Source organism: Octopus bimaculoides, chromosome 5, assembly GCF_001194135.2.
Source record: "Octopus bimaculoides isolate UCB-OBI-ISO-001 chromosome 5, ASM119413v2, whole genome shotgun sequence".
NCBI lineage: Eukaryota > Metazoa > Mollusca > Cephalopoda > Octopoda > Octopodidae > Octopus > Octopus bimaculoides.
Window position 1 is genome coordinate 21584483 of NC_068985.1, and position 18166 is coordinate 21602648.

The following is an 18166-nucleotide window of genomic DNA, read 5'->3' on the forward strand; positions in this document are numbered from 1 at the left end:
GCTTTTTATGTATCATCGGCACTAGCCATGACTATAATTTCACTTGGCTTCATGAGTCCTCTGAAGCACAGCAAATCACCAAAGGTCTCACATATATATATATATATATATATATATATATATATATATATATATGCTACAGAGTCTGGAAAACCAGCCTTATGAGCCTATGACTCTGGAAGGACCTTTGATTCCATTTTTTTTTGTCAAGGGGTTATTTGAAACAAATGATTATGTTTAACTTTAGGCCATTTTATTTGAGCCTATTCTGTTTCAAAAAGTGTAACTCCTCAAATGTAAGGTTTTCAACTTTAGCAAAATAAATGTGCATGTACGATAGAGTGTAAGCATCTTGAGAGAAAAATTGGGCATAAGAGGCATCAGATGTGATGTGCAAGAGAGACAACTGTGCTGATATGGCCATGTGATGCTTATAGATGTGGACAGCTATGTAAAGAAGTGTCAGTTTCTAACCATGGAGGGAGCTTGTGGAAGAGGTAGACCCAGGAAGACATGGGACAAGGTGGTGAAGCATGTTCTTTGGATGTTGGGTTTCACGGAGGTGATGACAAGTGAGTGAGACCTTTGGTGATTTGCTGTGCTTCAGAGGACTCATGAAGCCAAGTGAAATTATAGTCATGGCTAGTGCCGATGATACATAAAAAGCACCTGTACCGCTGACACATAAAAGTCACCCATGATTTGGCATTAGGAAGGCCATCCAAGCATAGAAACCAAGCCAAATCAGACTGGAATCTGGTGCCAGTTCCAGTCAAACCATCATAACCCATGCTAACATGGAATACAGATGCTATATGATGATGATAATGATGATGATGTTGATGATAATGATGGTGGTGTTGAGAATGAAGGATTCTATTTGTATTTCTAAAAATGTTTCTAATTATGCTGGTTGTAATTAACCTTATATAATTGTTAATGCACAAATGTTGTTACTAACACATTCTATCAACAAACTAATTTCTGATAGAAAATAACGTTTCATTTTTTTAACTTTTTTTCTTAGGAACAACTTTATCAAGATCCGTCACGGTGGAGTTTCACGTTTAACAGCCATGCATTACTGACACGAGTTGACTTGCATACCAGACCTCCAGTGAGAAACTAAAAGAAAAAATTCTTAGTCTGATATATTGGATTATTTCATTCCTCATGACAAAACAAGTCACAGGGCCCTTCTACAAATTCTCCTCAGTGATAAAATTCTTGTCTTGTGATGACTAATTCTGGCCATCTGTGTATCATCATTATCATTTAACATCTGTTTTTCCATGTTGGCATGGGCTGGAGATTCAAAAGGAGCTGGGAAGCCAAAGAATAGCACCAAACTCCAATGTCTGCTTTGGCACGATTTCTATAGGTGGATGCTCTTTCTAACACCAACAACTTCTGAGTGCTTTGTATGTGGCTCTGGCATTAGTGAGGTCACCAAGTAACTTACAAGACAAGACCCCCTCCACCTCCTATAACTGAATGAGGAGTTGTGTTGAGGGAGGTGGCTTTATGCGAGTTGAGCATTTAAAGTATGATAGAGAGGAGCAGGTCTCTTGCTGTAGGTAGATATATGGTTGCCCCAGGTGGAAAGAAAGATGGGGGGGGGGGTTAAGACGGGTCAAGAAACATCCTCAAGTTATAGGATGGTGAATGTAAGAGAAGTGGCATGGATGGGTAATTAAGTTCATGGGAGTGTGAAAGGAGAGTGGCAGATGGATAGAGACAAGGATAGAGGGAGGTGCAGTGATTGATGAATATGGCTTAAAGCATGGTCAATCATGAATATTAGTTGAAGGAGGAGAAGGCAACCTGTGGGCAGAATTATTACCATACTGGACAAAATGCTTGGTCAGATTTTTTTCTAATTTTCCTTTCTGACTTTATATGCCCCTGGGGTTGACATTGCATTTTATCATTTCAGGTTCAATAAAATAAGCACCAGCTGAACATAGGTCGATGTAATCGACTTACCCGTCTTCTGAAATTGCTGGCCTTGTGTCAAAAATTAGAAGCCAATGTTAGTTAGAGGAGGAGGTGGAGGAATATGTGGGTCAGGAAGATAAGGAGTGGCAGCAAAGATGATGTGAAGCGTGTGGGGGTGGTATGTGAGAGAGATGCACTGTGCCAAGGACAAAGTCAGAGGTCATATGAATGGAAATAAAGGGTGATGAATTGAGGTAATGAGGGTTGGAAAACTTGGATTGTTTTGTTGCTGACTGTTTTAGATATTGAATAAATTGGTTTCAAATTTTGGTGCAGTAATTTCAGGGAGAGGTAAGTTGATTACATTTGTCCTCACTGCTCAACTTGTACTTAATTTAGATTGCTTTCAAATTTTGATACACAGCCAGCAAGTTCAGGAGAAGGTGTAAGTCAGTTATGCTGACCCCAGTGTTCAACTGGTACTTATTTTATTGATCATAAAAGGATGCTAGGCAAAGTTGACCTCAGTAGAATTTGAACTCAGAACGTAAAGACGGACACATTGCTTTTAAGCACTTTTCCCAGTGTGCTAACAATTCTGCCAGCTTGTCTTAAAATAAATTAATATCAACACTTTAACAACCATTTCCAATGAGGAACTTATGTATATATATTTTTCTCTTTGAATTGTTCAATGATTTAATATATATATTTTGTTGTTTGATAAGAAACAATAAATGCACAGATGATGTAAGTGTTAAAATGGTTTTAATCAGGTGTTTATGTGTATTTCAGACTAAAACTGTCAGGATGCTTGAACGCTCAGTGTTTAGCACTTACCATTGCTTTATCAGAAACAATTTTTTAAGGTAAGGCTATTTCTGAAAAACATTATTGTTGTGTTTTAAACAAATCAATTAAAAAAAAAAAAAAACTACATCTAAATATGAAGTGTTTGAAATATAATTAATGTGTATTGATATTTGGAGTAGCAAAGATGTAATTTCTTACACTTTTGTCTACACCAACAAACTATATAGCAGTTTCACAATGATGCATGGACAAAGAGGAGTCTGGTTTTATGAAGATTGCCTCTCCTTTGCATCTTTTGAAGCCTAACATCATGTAGAGTTTCCAATAAAGGTCAGTCCTCATCTGAGCATGTGTTCAAGACCCCTAATGACAAGTGGAGACTAACACTTTGAAAGTATTATGGTTCACAAACTTGAAGTTATCAGTCAAGCCAGCTGATAACTTCAAGTCAGCCACAAGCAAAAAATAGAGAAGTAAAATTTACATCTTTTTCATACTCTTGCTACAATAATCTCACTATAATTGCCTTCAACACTAATTACATCGTCTAGGTAACAAGCTATCTAATGATTCAAACCACCATCAACACCTTCACCACCACCATTGCCACTACCAGTGGCACACTGCATTAAATATGCGAGCATTGACTTAGTGGTGGATACACAGAGTAGAGACAGGATAAAAAAAGCTTGAGATGAGATAGTTTTATTATATCTTAGTAAATTGTATTGCACACATTAGGTATAAACAAATTGAGCCACATTGAAAGCTCATGCATTACAGACCTATTCACCATATAGAAAAATATATGTTAACCCTATGATTGGTAGGAATGTTAATCTAGAAGTGATTAAACTCTGGTGTGGTGAAATTCTTTGAAGATTTCTAAACATTTTACACAGGGTTCAATTATATATTTTTTTTTCAGTAAAGATTTAAATGGTCTTGAATTTGCAGTTTTAAAAAAATGGTTCCACTGGCTGATATATAAACATAATTTAGGGTTGGACCAAATAGGTATGTATTTTAAATCATACATCTGAATTTAATTGGGCACAGTCTTATTTTAACTGCTATTTTGTTTTCATACAATACATGCATGCATACATACATACATACATACATACATATATATATGTGTGTGTGTGTGTTTGTATCCGTAAAAGTTTGATGCTCTACTGTCTGATTTTGTGTGTGTGTGTGTGTGTGTGTGTGTGTGTGTGTGTGTGTGTGTGTGTGTGTGTGTGAAGGCACATGACTTAGTTGTTAGGGAATTTGGGTCATGATCACGAGGTCGTGAGTTTGATTCCTAGTGGTGCATTGTGTCTTTGAGCATGATACTTTATTTCACGTTGCTCTAGTCCACTCAGCTGGTAATTCAAAGGGCCAGCCTTGTTTCTTTATTGCCCACAAGGGGATAAACATAGAGGGGACAAACAAGGACAGACAAAGGGATTAAGTTGGTGCATAACTGGTACTTAATTTATCGACCCCGAAAGGATGAAAGGCAAAGTCGACCTCGGCGGAATTTGAACTTCGAACATAACGGCAGACGAAATACCGCTAAGCATTTCACCCGGCGCTCTAATGATTCTGCCAGCTCGCCTTCAAAGGGCCAGCCTTGTCACATTCTATATCATGCTGAATCTCCCTGAGAACTATGTTAAAAGTATGCATGTCTGTGGAGTGCTCAGTCACTTGCATGTTAATTTCATGAGCAGGTCGTTCCATTCTTCAGATCAACTGGAACACTTGTTGTTATAACTGATCAACTACCAGTTTGTTATATATATGTTTGTATATGATTATAAGGAAAAATATTTGCTCCAATGCATAGGCTTCACTTTGAAGTTCTAGGATTTTAAAGCTGAGGTATTAGAATAATGTATGAGTAAGAATCAAAGTTAGGCAAATCAAATTCACATATACATTTATATTTATTCAGCCCGAGACCTAGCATGTACGAATTTCTCCGATAGTATACTCAATATATCAAACAGATTAAAAATATATAGATATATAAAAATATATAGAGTAATCAATATATTAAAAATATACATATCAAAATATATAAATATATAGATATATACATTTAAAATATATTGAAAAATTAAATACACATATAGATTGATTTACAGATTATAAAACAAAGTCATAAAAAGAATTAAGAGTCTTTAAGAAATTGTACAGGTATTGCTAATCCTATGAACAATCCTTTCTGAGGGTTTGGTTGTCCTGTTATATAAAAGATATTTACATCCATTATAGGACACCACCTCCTTCATCAGGGAAAATAAGCTTCTAAAGAAGCCTCACAAGTATTTATTTTTTTCAATATATTTTTAATGTATATATCTATATATTTATATATTTTTATATGTATATTTTTAATGTATTGATTACTCTATATGTTTGATATACTGAAGATATGTTTGTATATGTATGTGTGTTTGCACTTATGTGTGTGTCTATGAAGAAAAGCAAAACCAAAGCCATCACTTGTGAGCAAGTATGACTTGGTAGCATGTACAATGCTTTTGCTAATTGTTTCTTGAGCATACATTGACATCCACACCGGAATATCAATGAGAGAGTGAGTGCTGTACCAGCACTGTATGTGTTTTAGGTGCAGGTTTGGTTCTGTGGTTAAGAAGCAAACTTCTTAACCACATAATTTCAGGTTCAGTCGGTGGATTTGGAAGATGGAAACTGAAATAAGCCCATTGTGTGTGTTTGTGTGTGTATATTTGTGTCTCCTTATCTTGACATTGCATGAGTGACTGTTGTAAATGAGTGCCATGGTCATACAAGCAGTGTCATTCTTATCCAATATTCTGTGTCTTGCCATAGGGGAATATTAAACTTGCTCAGAAAACAGGTGAGGGTTGCCAACAGGAAGAGCATCTGTTCAGAGAAAGTCTGCTTCAGTAAACTCCATCTGACCCATGCAAACATGGAAAAGTGGACATTAAATGATAGTGATGCTTATTATAATAATAATTATTATCATTATTTGTATGTCATCATAATAAATTTAGTCCATTCTCCATGCTAGCATGGGTTGTACAAGCTTCCATGTTCCAAGTCAGTTCTTATTCAGATGAGTTGATTAGCATCTCTTGTTTGTATGTGCTATTTATATAATGTGTGTGTATGCATATCTGCATGTGTACTGATATTCATTTTTCTCTCAGTATATTTAAAGGCAGATCCTCATTTGTGCTTTGAGAGATTGAAAAAAAGATGTAGAAAAGAAGAAGATCCTGTTCCAGTGGTAAGAACCTTTACTGTTATATTCTTTATAAATAGCTGTTAGCACCTCTTTCCTGAAATGAATGTGGATATCTGGGACATTGAAACCAAAAATGTAATTGATTTTACTAATTTGAAAATTCTGTTTGCTAAATTTTTTCTGCATTGATATTTGCACTGTTATTTTTCAGAATGAATTTATCATCATTCATCATCATCATCATTTAGCATCTGTTATCCATGCTGGCATGGGTTGGACAATTTGACGAGGGCTGGTAAGCTGAAGGGCTGTACCAGATTCCAGTGGTTTCTATGGTTGGATGCCCTTCCTAACACCGACCACTTAACAGAGTGTAATGGGTGCTTTTATGTGCCAGTTGCATGACACCAGTATCTGCCACAACTATGATTTCACTTGGCTTGATGGGTTTTCTGCTCGAGCACAGCATATCACCAAGGGTCCTGGTCATTTATCATTGCCTCTGTGAGACCCAACACTTGAAACCAAGACCACATGATTGAGAATCAGGCTTCTCAACCACAGAGCCATTCCTGGACTGTAATTTTTTTTTTTTTTTCATAGTAGCTAGTGCTTTGCAACTTTCAGTATCCTATCACTCATTGTCATTAGCAATACAGTGTGTTATTTTCTCAAATTATATCCAGAGAGGTTTTACTTTTAGCTGTGTTGATTTACACATGTGTTTGAGAAAATGTATAGTGTATTTTTATTTATTGATGCTTGTTGCAAACATCACATCTTGATAACTTCTACTTCTAAACAGGCTTTCAGCTATCAACAAGCTTGTATTAAAATGCAGAGCTCCATCTTTTGTAAGTTAAGGAGAGATGTCACAGTTTGCTGTTGAGAGCAGGACAGCTCAAACATTGCATCTCTCAACTTGTTCTTGGTTTAATTTCTATTTTGGTAGCTTCTATTACTTTATTGTTAATTCAGTTTTTGACAACCATTCTCTTCACATGTAAATGTTTATGCTTTATCTATCAGATAGTTTTCTTTTTATGTTTCTTCCAGTCTTTGCTAGAAAACCTTCACAAGATCCATGAAGAGTGGCTTATCAAACAATCTTATGGCCCATTACCTGCTCCTGTTAAAGTAAGTACAACTCAAATCCAATTGAAATGACCTTTTTCTATTCTGTAATTTGTGTTTGTGATGGGTGTATTTAAAAACATGATCTTCAATATAAACTTGAGGAAGTTTTCCCAGAAATCCTGTCCTTTATCTGTTGTTTCTAGCATGTTTGAGGTGACACTTGCACCCCACCCCTCACTCCCACCTTATTTTTTTCTAAATTTCTTCAGATTCCTGTGTTTTTGATACAGGAAATTAGGATTTCACCCAAAATACATATTCTCAATATTTTGATTTTCTCTCTCCTCACCCCAATTTCTTCATCTTTTTTACCTTTTTCTAAATTTTTTTTCTTGATAATTCATGGAGAAAAAAACAGTACAAATCTTTAAGGATTTTCTTGGATCTATTTCAAAACGGGGGCACCAGTTTTCATTTATGTTTTATGTAGTGTTTTTGGTACCGAAACACTTTCAAACTTTGTATACTTATCTATTTTGTGTTATAGAACAGAAAAAAATTTTTGTATTCGAATTTATTTCATGTAAAAAATTGTCTTATTTCGATAATTTCTACTAATCACTGACGTCTATTCAGTTGAAAACAGTTAGCGCTGTAACGGTGTATATCGTATTAATCCCCTAACCCTAACCCTAACTAGACTGTTAACCCTAACCCTAACCCTAAAACTAACCCTGACTCTAGAATCCGAACTCTAAAATTGTTACACACATAGATACACATAGCGTAATTTATTATATAAACAATATATGCGTATAAATTACGATTAAACCGGATGAAATATGTCACAGGGAATAACATTTTTATGACCGCCCAGCAGTAACTCTATTCAGCTGAATAGACGTCAGTGATTGGTTGAAATTACAGAAATACGACAACTTTAACATGGAATAACTTGCGATGTACTTTTTTTTGTTAAGAAGACTAAGAGTAAAACATGTTTTATATGACACATTCTACCAGTGTCCCAAGTTTCAAAGTGTTTCATTAGTGTTTCGTTAAGAAAATACTGGTGCCCCCGTTTTGAAATAGATCCATTTTCTTCTCCATCTGAGCGGGATCACTGTCAGAGCAGCGGTCTCGCTTCCATGCTGGTGGCACGTAAAAAGCACCATTTGAGTGTGATCGTTTCCAGCTTCACCTTACTGGCACTCGTGCCAGTGGCATGTGAACAAAACATTGGACTGACTCCTGTGCAGGTGGCACCTAAAAAAACACCATTTGAGCATGGCTCTCGTGCCAGTGACACATAAAAAGCACCCACTACACTCTCGGAGTGGTTGGTGTTAGGAAGGGCATCCAGCTGTGGAAACTCTGCCAGATCAGATTGGAGTGTGGTGTAGTCATCTGGTTCACCAGTCCTCAGTCAAATCGTCCAACCCATGCTAGCATGGAAAGTGGACGTTAAATGATGATGATGATGAACCTAACTGTTTGAACCAGAGATACAAACTAGTGACAGTGACTGGATATAAACAGTTAATCTCTCATAATGTCTAATATCTTGTCAGCTATGCTATTTGTAAACTCCCAGATAAAGCTGAAAGAAGAAAAAAGGTTGTCCTTACAGAATAGCTGTTTTTATTAAAGGATATTTTCACATAATAGTTGTTATTATTTTTTAATTTCAAGTTTCATCGAAAGCATTTTCATTGAATAAATTTCATTAAAATTATTTTTCAAAAATACATTCTTTTCCCAGTTTATTGGAAATTTAAATATTGCAGTAATATTTTTAATTTTATGAAGGCGGCAAGCTAGCAGAATTGTTAGCATACCAAGCAAAATGCTTAGTGGAATTTTGCCCATCTTTATATTCTGAGTTCAAATTCCAAGGTCGTCTTTGCCTTTCATCCTTTCATGGTTGATGAAATAAGTACCAGTCTAATCTGAAATTGCTGGCCTTGTGCCAAAATTTGAAAGCAATATTTTAAACTTTTCACTCAAGTTTTAAAAGTATTATCAAAAATTATACATTCCAGGTTATTGATACAAATCTGCATTTAGAAAAATTATTTAATGTCTATGAAGAGGAAAAATCACAGATTTTGTGCCAGGCATTATGAATTATGCATAATACTCATGTCTGATAGTTTTGTGTCAACATATGATTATGTAATGTAAGTATTATTTTTTAATCAATGCATTTTATGACTAAAGACAATACAATATATATTGAATATAACAAATATACCATTCTGCATCTTGATAAATAAAGTATATTCAGCCTTCAAATAAAATCCTAATCATCAAACTTATTGTTAATGGTAATTTGCATGTTAGTTGAAGGCCACAATCATAATCAATATACGCATCATCTGGTTTACTAATTGATAAGAAATAATTTTATATTTGAGCTGTGAATAAGCACAGGCATGGTTGTGTGGTTATGAAGATGGCTTTGCAACCACATGGTTTTGGGTTCAGTCCCACTGCATGGCACTTTGGGCAAGTGTCTTCTATAGCCCTAGGCCAACCAATGCCTTGTAAATGAACTTGGTAGACTTTATGGAAGTTGTCATGTGTGTGTGTCTACAACAGCATGTTTGTTCCCCACAGCTTGTTTACATCTCCATAACTTAGTGGTTTGGTATAAGTAACCGATTGAATAAGTACCAGACCTTGGAAAAAGGATCAATTTGTTTGACTAAATATTTCAAGGTAGTGTCAAGCATGACCACAGTCCAATGACTGAAACAAGTAAAAGATAAAGGATAAAGAAGAACATCATCTACTTGATATGGATTCATGATTGACTTATGATTTCATACATTGGCATAGGACCAAAGGTTTGTTGGGCAGAAGTAGCAGTTATGGAATCTGTCTCAAAATGTGATGGATATTCATCGTTGCTTCACCCTGATTGAACAGACCCATGTTCAAAAGTGTTCCAGCTGGAGTCATCTTGTACTTTCATATATCAAGAACAACATTGTCTTATGTTTCCCTCTCTTAAGACATTGGAGATTGAATGGAAATTTGGCTGCAAGGTCAATAGAAGCTTTGTTGTTCACTTGATTTACATGTATTACTGACCTGGGTAGAATGAAAGACTATGAAAGTCTTAGTTGGATTCAAGCTCAGAAAATAGAGGAAGGGAAACAAAAGGTTACACAGGACATAATGCAGTATGATGCATAATTAAGCCAAAGTAGAGGCTTCTCTGTGGCTGTTTGATCTGCCAGAAATAGCAGGCAAATTCTCCTTGAATTACACCTTATCATCTTTAAAAAAAAGTGATAAATGTGTCCAGGAAATCTAGTCTTGGATACACTTGATGTTAAGCAAAGACAAGATAATCATGGCTTGAACACTTTCAGTCAAATGTCTGCTTGATCAAGGTTAGCCTATGACAAAACAACAATTACTCAGTGCTTTAACATTTCTCATTTTTAATCATTGAATCATAATTTCTCACATTGGTAAAAAAAAAAAAGTTACAAAGTGGTGTAGCTGATTGAATTGATTATTTATTTTATTGACCTAGGAGGGATGATAACTGAAATCAGCCCCAGTGTGATTTGAACTCATTGCTGAAAAGGACGAAATACTGCAAATTGCTTTGTTTGGATGCAACGTGATAGATCTGGATTAACAAGGGTATGTCATTTATGAAGTCACAAATGGTAACGAAAATGCTCTTGCAGAACAACTCATTGAATGATTGACCAAATGATTAATCAAGTATTTGATTAGTCAATTGGTTAATTAGTGAACTAGTTGACTGATAATAATAAAAAGTTAAATAGAACCAGTGTACTTGTTTTTATTGGTAAAATGACTGTCCCAAGATACAACAATTTGTTTTGTGCTCTCTCAATTGTGCCATCCATTCTAAGCACATAAGAGTGGTAATAATTAATACTCTAGGAAATCTCTCAACCCACTAGTAATAATATCAAAATCAAAGAAAATTAGTAATACACAACTGCCACCACCACCACCGCCAGAAAAGATAAAGCATTTTGCTACTGTTAGTCAGGCATCATCATTTTAACATCTACTTTTCCATACTCATATGGGTTGGCTGGAATCTGTTGAAGTGGATTTTCAGTGGCTGGGTTTTCTTCCCATCACCAACCCTCCCCTGTTTCCAAATAAAGTAATATTTCCCCATGACCAGACAGGTTTTCACAGATTAGAAAAAGACAGTTTGCATGATGGTGGCACTCACAACTATCACAAAGTCAAGGTAAGGAGACATTAACATGCATGCATGCACACACACACACACAAGACAGACTTCTTTCAGTTTCTGTCTATCAAATCCACTCACAAGGCTTTGGTCAATCCAAAGACACTTGACCAAGGTGCTATGCAGTGGGACTGAACCCAGAACTATATGGTTAGGAAGCAAACTTCTTATTTTTATTTATCTTTTAGTCAGGAGGAAAGACAGTTCCCCTGATCCTCTACTGTGCCTTGGAGACTGTCACTCCCTTTCTGTTTGCGGAGCGCTAGTATTTATAATGGCCCATTCCAGCTAGAAAGATGGATATGCCATTATATGAATAACTTTTACACATTTAGGTCACCTATCCATTTGAATTTTCTGACACAACGAGGTCATGGGTCAATTGGAAACACATCAATCAATGTTCCTTTTGACAGAGATTTTCCCACTTGGTCAACATAGTGGGTGGATTTGGTGAGCAAGAAATCTTAGATTCGATTTTGAATCTCAGTCAGGCAGGGCCAAGTGAGATCTCTACAAGGTGATATGGCACAATATTCAAATATATTGTAGTCACCACTATCTTTGTTTTGTTTTCAGATATATTAATATATTTTACAGTTTTTATTTATTACCAACAAATACTGTTATATCTAGGATAAAGTTATAGATTTCTCATAGATAACTAATCTGAAACATATTGAGAGAAAAAAAAAACAATAACTAACGCTACATTAATGTTATGTCAACATTAACAGATGACTAACCACCAGGTTTTTGGTTTGAGATCTCTTGTCTGAGATTTTTTGTTTAACTTCTCCATTTATTTAGCTAACCCCATCCTCATAATTTTCTTTAAAATGACTAATTTATAATGAGATATTACAGAGGCTATACATTATGATGATTTTGCTAAGATCAGAAAAAATTTTTATTTATTTGGAGGATGAATTTTTATATAATTTTCTCCCCTGTCTAACTTTGTTACCCCAAATTTACCTAACTTTAGGATTTGTTTTCTAAATTCCGTCAGTATAATCATAATCTATACTTACAGAAAATGTATTTCTGTAAAGTTTCATTAGAAATTATGCATTTTAGAGGGAGTTATGAAGAAGCAAAAGTGTGGGGTGGACACCAAACTGTTAAGTAATGTACATTTCATTGCGAGTATAGGACAAAAGTCCCATAGTTAAAGTGTGAAAGTGGACAACAGCCCCACGGTTATATTTTTCAGTTATTTTTTTTTCACCTTTTACTTGTTTCAGTCATTAGGCTGTGGCCATACCAACAAGGCAACTTTCCAATGACCTGTTGAGTAGGAGGGCACCGCGGGCACGAGCCCGGGTGAAAAGTTTTTAGTCAAATGTATCAACCCCAGAATTTTTTCTTCCTTTTTACTTGTTGCAGTCATGCTGGGGCACCATTTTGAAGAATTTTTAGTTGAATGTAGCAACCCCAGAATTTTTTTTTATGATTTTCAATCAGCACATGAAGTTAAGCCTAGGTCTTTTCATATGCTAGAAATAACAGCCAAATCTCTTGAAATTTTTTAATAACTCCCTCCGTTATATTTTTTGGTTATTCTTTGTTTTTTTTTTTATATCTTCTAAAAATCTTTTTACCTGTTTCAGTCATTGGACTGAGGACATGCCTTGAGGAATTTTTAGTCGAATTTATTGACAGAATGTTTTTATTTTTACTTGTTGCAGTTATTAGACTGTGGCAACCACCTTGAAGAATTTTTAGATCGCTGTATGGAGCCCAGGAATTTTTTAAAAATCCTAATCAAACCACTTCTGTGATATATTTCGTTTTTCTTTTGTACTTGTTAAATCATTAGATTGCAGCCATGCTGGGCTAACCACCTTGAAGAATTTTTATAGTGAAATGTATTGACCCCAGAATTTTTTTTAGGTGATTTTCAGACAGCGCATGAAATTAAGCCTCGAAGATCTCTCCACATGCTAGAGATAACAGCCAAATCTCTTGAATTTTTTGGTTTTTAATTTCAAGTAAACAAAAACAGAAATTGCGGTTATAAAAAAAAAAAACAACTTTTATTTTCCAAAATTCCAATTATTAAGTAATCAAAAATAAGTTGAATAAAATAAACAGAACATAAGAGTCTTTACCACTCAGTATATATATTTTCTGAATTCTAAGAAAAGGGAAAACATTTACTTCAAGAAATGTGCTTTACAAGTCGAAAACTTTCATCACCAGCAGCATCGTCATTATCTCAACTACCACCATTACCACCGCCAAAACGGTAACCAGCTATAAAACCATCATTACCACCACCACCACATTCATCATTATCAAGCTAAGTAAAATCACGGCCATCCATACAAATAGGAATGTCCTCTACGTTCGTCTCTCAGCTTAGGTGTCTTATTCTTGCGAGCTCGTGGGTGCTGGTTCCACTTAGAAGCGTCTGTGTTGGTACACAGAAAATGGGAGGTACACATACTCTTTACCTCCGCCCACTTCACATGATTGTTTTGTTTGCTTGAGTAACTATAATTCCCCATGTATAGATAAAAAACATGTTTAAAAAAAAAAGGAAGGCCTATAGTGCAACCAACCGCTAAGGTATCTTTGAAAACTGAAAGCAAATTTATGTTGAGGTTCTTTTAAGGTTCATTTTATGACAACCTGATGCTGTGCCCTTCGCATAGTCCAGACATAGGTTCTTCAAATGTTGTTGATACTCCTTTGTGACACGTTTCACTCGGTTTCTTGGAGGTTCGCAACGAGAATCTTTAATCAGTGTTTCTGATACAAGAGCATCTTTTCGAATGCCTTCAAAGGCCTTCCAGATGGTTGGGTGGGCATACCCCACAAGTTCATGGAAATTAAAATTCCAGCTCTCGCATAAGTGTTGGTGCGACCATCATTATAAACAGTTGCCAGGTGGACATTCCATAACTGCGGTGGAAACAAGGGAGGAACCTTTCTCATGCGTACCGGAGAAATTATTCCATCAAGAAGAGCTATTGCCTAGATGAGATGTTAAGTGCCGAATACATGTACTACTGAAATAGTCTACAAGATCTTTCAGTCCTTCAACATCAGGTGCATTATCCATTAGATAACCCATACCACTGGCCACTGTCTACAGATGGAAAAGCCAGTCCATCCAACATTCTACAAAAATGTTTCCCCCGGTCATCATTCCTGTACACAGTGGTCAGTCCCAAACTTTGTACCTTTCTCCATGTACTTTGGGTCAGATGGTAGAAAACAGCCACGAGATGATACGTGTGGTCCCAGAATTGTTGAAATAGCACTGGATTGAATCCCAGATGATTGCATTTATCCAAGGAGTTCTTCATATGTGGATTGCGACTTTCCCGACAGAAAGGCATGTTACGGCAGATAAACTAAAAGGAACACGAATGATGAATACTTGTTGGAAAATTTTGGGAGCTATTGCAAAAATTCCATCCATAAACCATGTTAAACTGCGGGCTAAATGCTGGTTGGTTGCAAATATTATTCTCTCTGTCGATTCAGGCCAGTTTTAAAAAGTAGTTGGAATATTCGTATTTTAGATATAAAACAATAGGATAATCCATTGTTTTATTTCTGTCGTAATATAATGAATTAACTCATAGCAAAATATCAATTAAAAACTTTATTACGTGATAGATGTATTTATTCATTGGATCCGAAACTTCGTAGGAAAGTGGGAGGGGGGGATATTCCCATATAAATAAAGCTGCACACGCCATTTCTGTCCTTTACGCAGAAGTTACATACTCATTCACTTCGTTCAACTCACTCGAAGTTAATATTCAGAAGAAAGTGAAATGGCTGGTAAAAAGAATAAGGAAAAGGTATGTTATTTTATTAGTTTTCTATTTTATTCAAGGATAATATCTTTTGAATATTTAATAAGCTGGTTAAAATTGAAATATACAACTTGAAAGTTAGCCAACTGGAGAGTCCACGTGTTCAAGCACATGTAATAAGGAACGAGACTGTTTCCAAATCTTTCGCCAACAGCAAATTAATAATTTCAAATTAAAAAAAGATCTCACTATAATATCAAGTAAATTGTCTTACGACATGAATTTTGCAGTTTTAGCCGTAAAATTATTTGATCAGCTGTGGAAGTTAAAAGATATTAAAACCTATTCCACGTGGTTAGTGACCTTATCAAAAAACGAGAAGTGATTATTTAATCAAGTGCTGTTTATTTAATTTATTGAATTCTGTCTCCACTTTTGGGCTGAGCTTCGGAATAATTACCGCCTCACTCAAAAAGCTTATTTTTTCATAGAATCGTAATCTATTTAAACATCCAGAAAGTATTTTCGGAAGTAGTCAAAAAAAAAAAAAGCTACTTATGTATTCCAAAATGGAGAAAGAAGCGAAGTTAATTTTTGCAGAATCGAAATGCCCCATATTTAAATTTTTAGAAATTAAATTAAAAGGTAACTGCCTGTTGTAAATCTTAAAAGAGAAATATCGATATCTCCGTATTTATAGCCTATTTGAATTTATTAAAAATCTAAAAGTGACTTGAAAAATATTTTGTATAATCTAGACATTGGTGAAAGTGTGATGATATGGGACAAAAGTGGCGCAATTAAAATTGGTTATTGGTAATAAGGGAATGTGAAAAAAATAAATTTGGCATTTCTCAAAATCAGTAAATTCTTCATTACTTGGATTTTTAGAAATATATTTTTGTTGAAAAGGCGCCGCTGCCATAGCTGTTTTACGATTCTAATTTGTGTCATGGCTGGGGCGTCCACGTGTGTGAACTACGCAGAGTTGAATGGTGCGCTTGTGTTAGGGAGAGCCGCCTGCTTGACTGATTTCACATTAAACATTGCGGCGGTTATCGATAAAATTGCGATTCAGACAAAAATATTGTTTCTGTGTTGTAGTGAATTAAGAATACATCACACTTTTTCTCATCGATTATTACAATATGTGTGAAATCGACAATAGTAATTTTTTACTCGTAGACGTCAAGCTATGAAACGGATAACTGTTGAAACGAAGATCCCTAGTAGTTTCGAGTTCGGTTCCACTACTCACTAATATGGGCAAGGGCAATTGTCCGTTTATAGTCTCTGGTCAACCGTTGTCATGTGAGCGAATTTGGTACGCAAAAGATCGACCTACATATATGTTTGTGCAGTTTCTATCGACTAAAGAGTAATTTGTTTGAAAAACCACTGCATCATAGCAAGGACGATCTCCATTAAATTGAAATTTTGTAACAACCAGGCGATCGGGAAAATTTTCAGATTAACACTCGAACGATTTTCACTAGGGTTTTAGGGCCAGGGTTAGGGAATACCGTCCAAAACACCCTAGTGAAAATCGTGCGGGTGTTAATCTGAAAATTTATCGACGTTTGTTTCCGTATTGTAAGAGTAGATTGCATCGCATCTAATATGGTGCAATAGTGGGTTTACCTTAATGAAATTCCAGTTCACCACGAGGTGGGCTTGTGAGAATTGAATTGGCTGCGGAGAAATTTATGTATTACAAAGAAAAAAATTCAGATGACACTTTAAGACTTGTGCTACAACATAAAGGTCTAATTACACGGATGCTCCAATAATTTAGTCTTTTCATTGAAGTTGATAATGGTGGAGCGAAAACAACTGCATTTATTCCAAAATCTGAGAAGTGCTTCAAAAGTTGTTTTTTTTATATTGATATAGTAGGGGAAAAAATTAATTCGTAATATGTATTTTTGTTTGGGCTATATTTGTTCAGTGCCCTACATAAGACGCTAAAGATGTGTGGTTTGAGCAATCATTTTTAGGATGTTGATTGATCATATCAACGTTTTTCTCCCAAGTGTCATCTTGCTGGTTATTTTATTGTCCTGCATGCTTTCACGCATGCGCAACTAAAACGTTTCAAAACTTCCAGATGTCGGTGTGGGCATTCCGAAAGACAGGAATGACTTGGGAAATTGTTTTCAGAATCGTGTAGTCTTGTCAAAAGAGTTACTTAGCTGGCGATTTTTGTTTCATTAGTTTTTAAGAAGCCAAATAAGATTTTTATATTTCCACTACTGTTGTTTCTAATTTTTAGTTGCACCACTTTTCTCTCATGTCACCGATATTTCTCAATGTCGCTGTTTTGGGGCTTTAGTTATTTCTGCTATGAACCAAGTTGATGGGAGATTAGTAACTAAGTCAGTATCCACATTGACCAACCTTTGTCCGACCCATGATAGAAGTAGGAAAGTGGACGTGAAAGTAACGCTTTGATTCCCCTAAACACTTCATTTTCTGTATTACATTCTGGCAAGCTAGAGTTCATCTTTGCTTTTCGTCCTTCCAGGATCAATTAGATTGGTGATCTTTCACTTGAAGATCATAAAGTGGAAGTGATGCAAATAGGCATTTAAACATTGATGCAATTAAAGTGAATGTTACTTGATATCGGTATTATAAACTCGAAAAGGTCCAAACATTCGTACATGACTGACAGTGAAAATTGAAAAGTCATCAAAAACATGGCTAAATATGAAATGGCCAAAGGAATTGTTATGATTCGTAACATTTTTTAAAATGGGTCCAAATAAGAATATGTAAACGGATACCTCCCTCACCTAAAATTTTTTTTTTTTTTTTTACGACATCCCACTTTTTAGGCGATGGAGATTGCTATTCTGAATTTTTTTTTCAAAAATGGCCAATTTCGATTAATCTCTTCATTTTTCCAGAATTTTTTTTTTTTTTGCGAGGCACGTATAAAAACTACGGAGATTATGATTCTGAAAAAAAAAAACATTTTAAAATTTCAATTCCCCCCTCCATCCTCAAGCAAGCTATTTACATGCTAGAGATAACAGCCGAAAAGGGTTTTGTTGAGAAGTGTGTTCGGAGATA

General features: G+C 35.5%; 2 protein-coding genes across 6 annotated transcripts in view; both read left to right on the plus strand.

Annotated features, from left to right (window-relative positions):
• The window catches only part of LOC106875809 (thymidine kinase 2, mitochondrial), a 23247-nt gene extending 12376 nt beyond the window's left edge, over positions 1–10871 (plus strand). For all 4 annotated transcript variants that reach the window (XM_014924085.2, XM_014924087.2, XM_052968198.1 and 1 more), the window contains exons 5-11: positions 1028–1117; positions 2734–2807; positions 3680–3768; positions 5946–6025; positions 7040–7120; positions 9103–9240; positions 10608–10871. In XM_014924085.2, coding sequence (XP_014779571.1) covers positions 1028–1117; positions 2734–2807; positions 3680–3768; positions 5946–6025; positions 7040–7120; positions 9103–9186 — 498 coding nt within the window. In that variant the 3' untranslated portion in view covers positions 9187–9240; positions 10608–10871. The remainder of the gene's footprint in view (positions 1–1027; positions 1118–2733; positions 2808–3679; positions 3769–5945; positions 6026–7039; positions 7121–9102; positions 9241–10607) is intronic.
• A 4117-nt stretch (positions 10872–14988) lies between these two features.
• The window catches only part of LOC106875799 (nucleolin), a 13499-nt gene continuing 10321 nt past the window's right edge, over positions 14989–18166 (plus strand). For both annotated transcript variants that reach the window (XM_052968199.1, XM_052968200.1), the window contains exon 1: positions 14989–15136. In XM_052968199.1, coding sequence (XP_052824159.1) covers positions 15110–15136 — 27 coding nt within the window. In that variant the 5' untranslated portion in view covers positions 14989–15109. The remainder of the gene's footprint in view (positions 15137–18166) is intronic.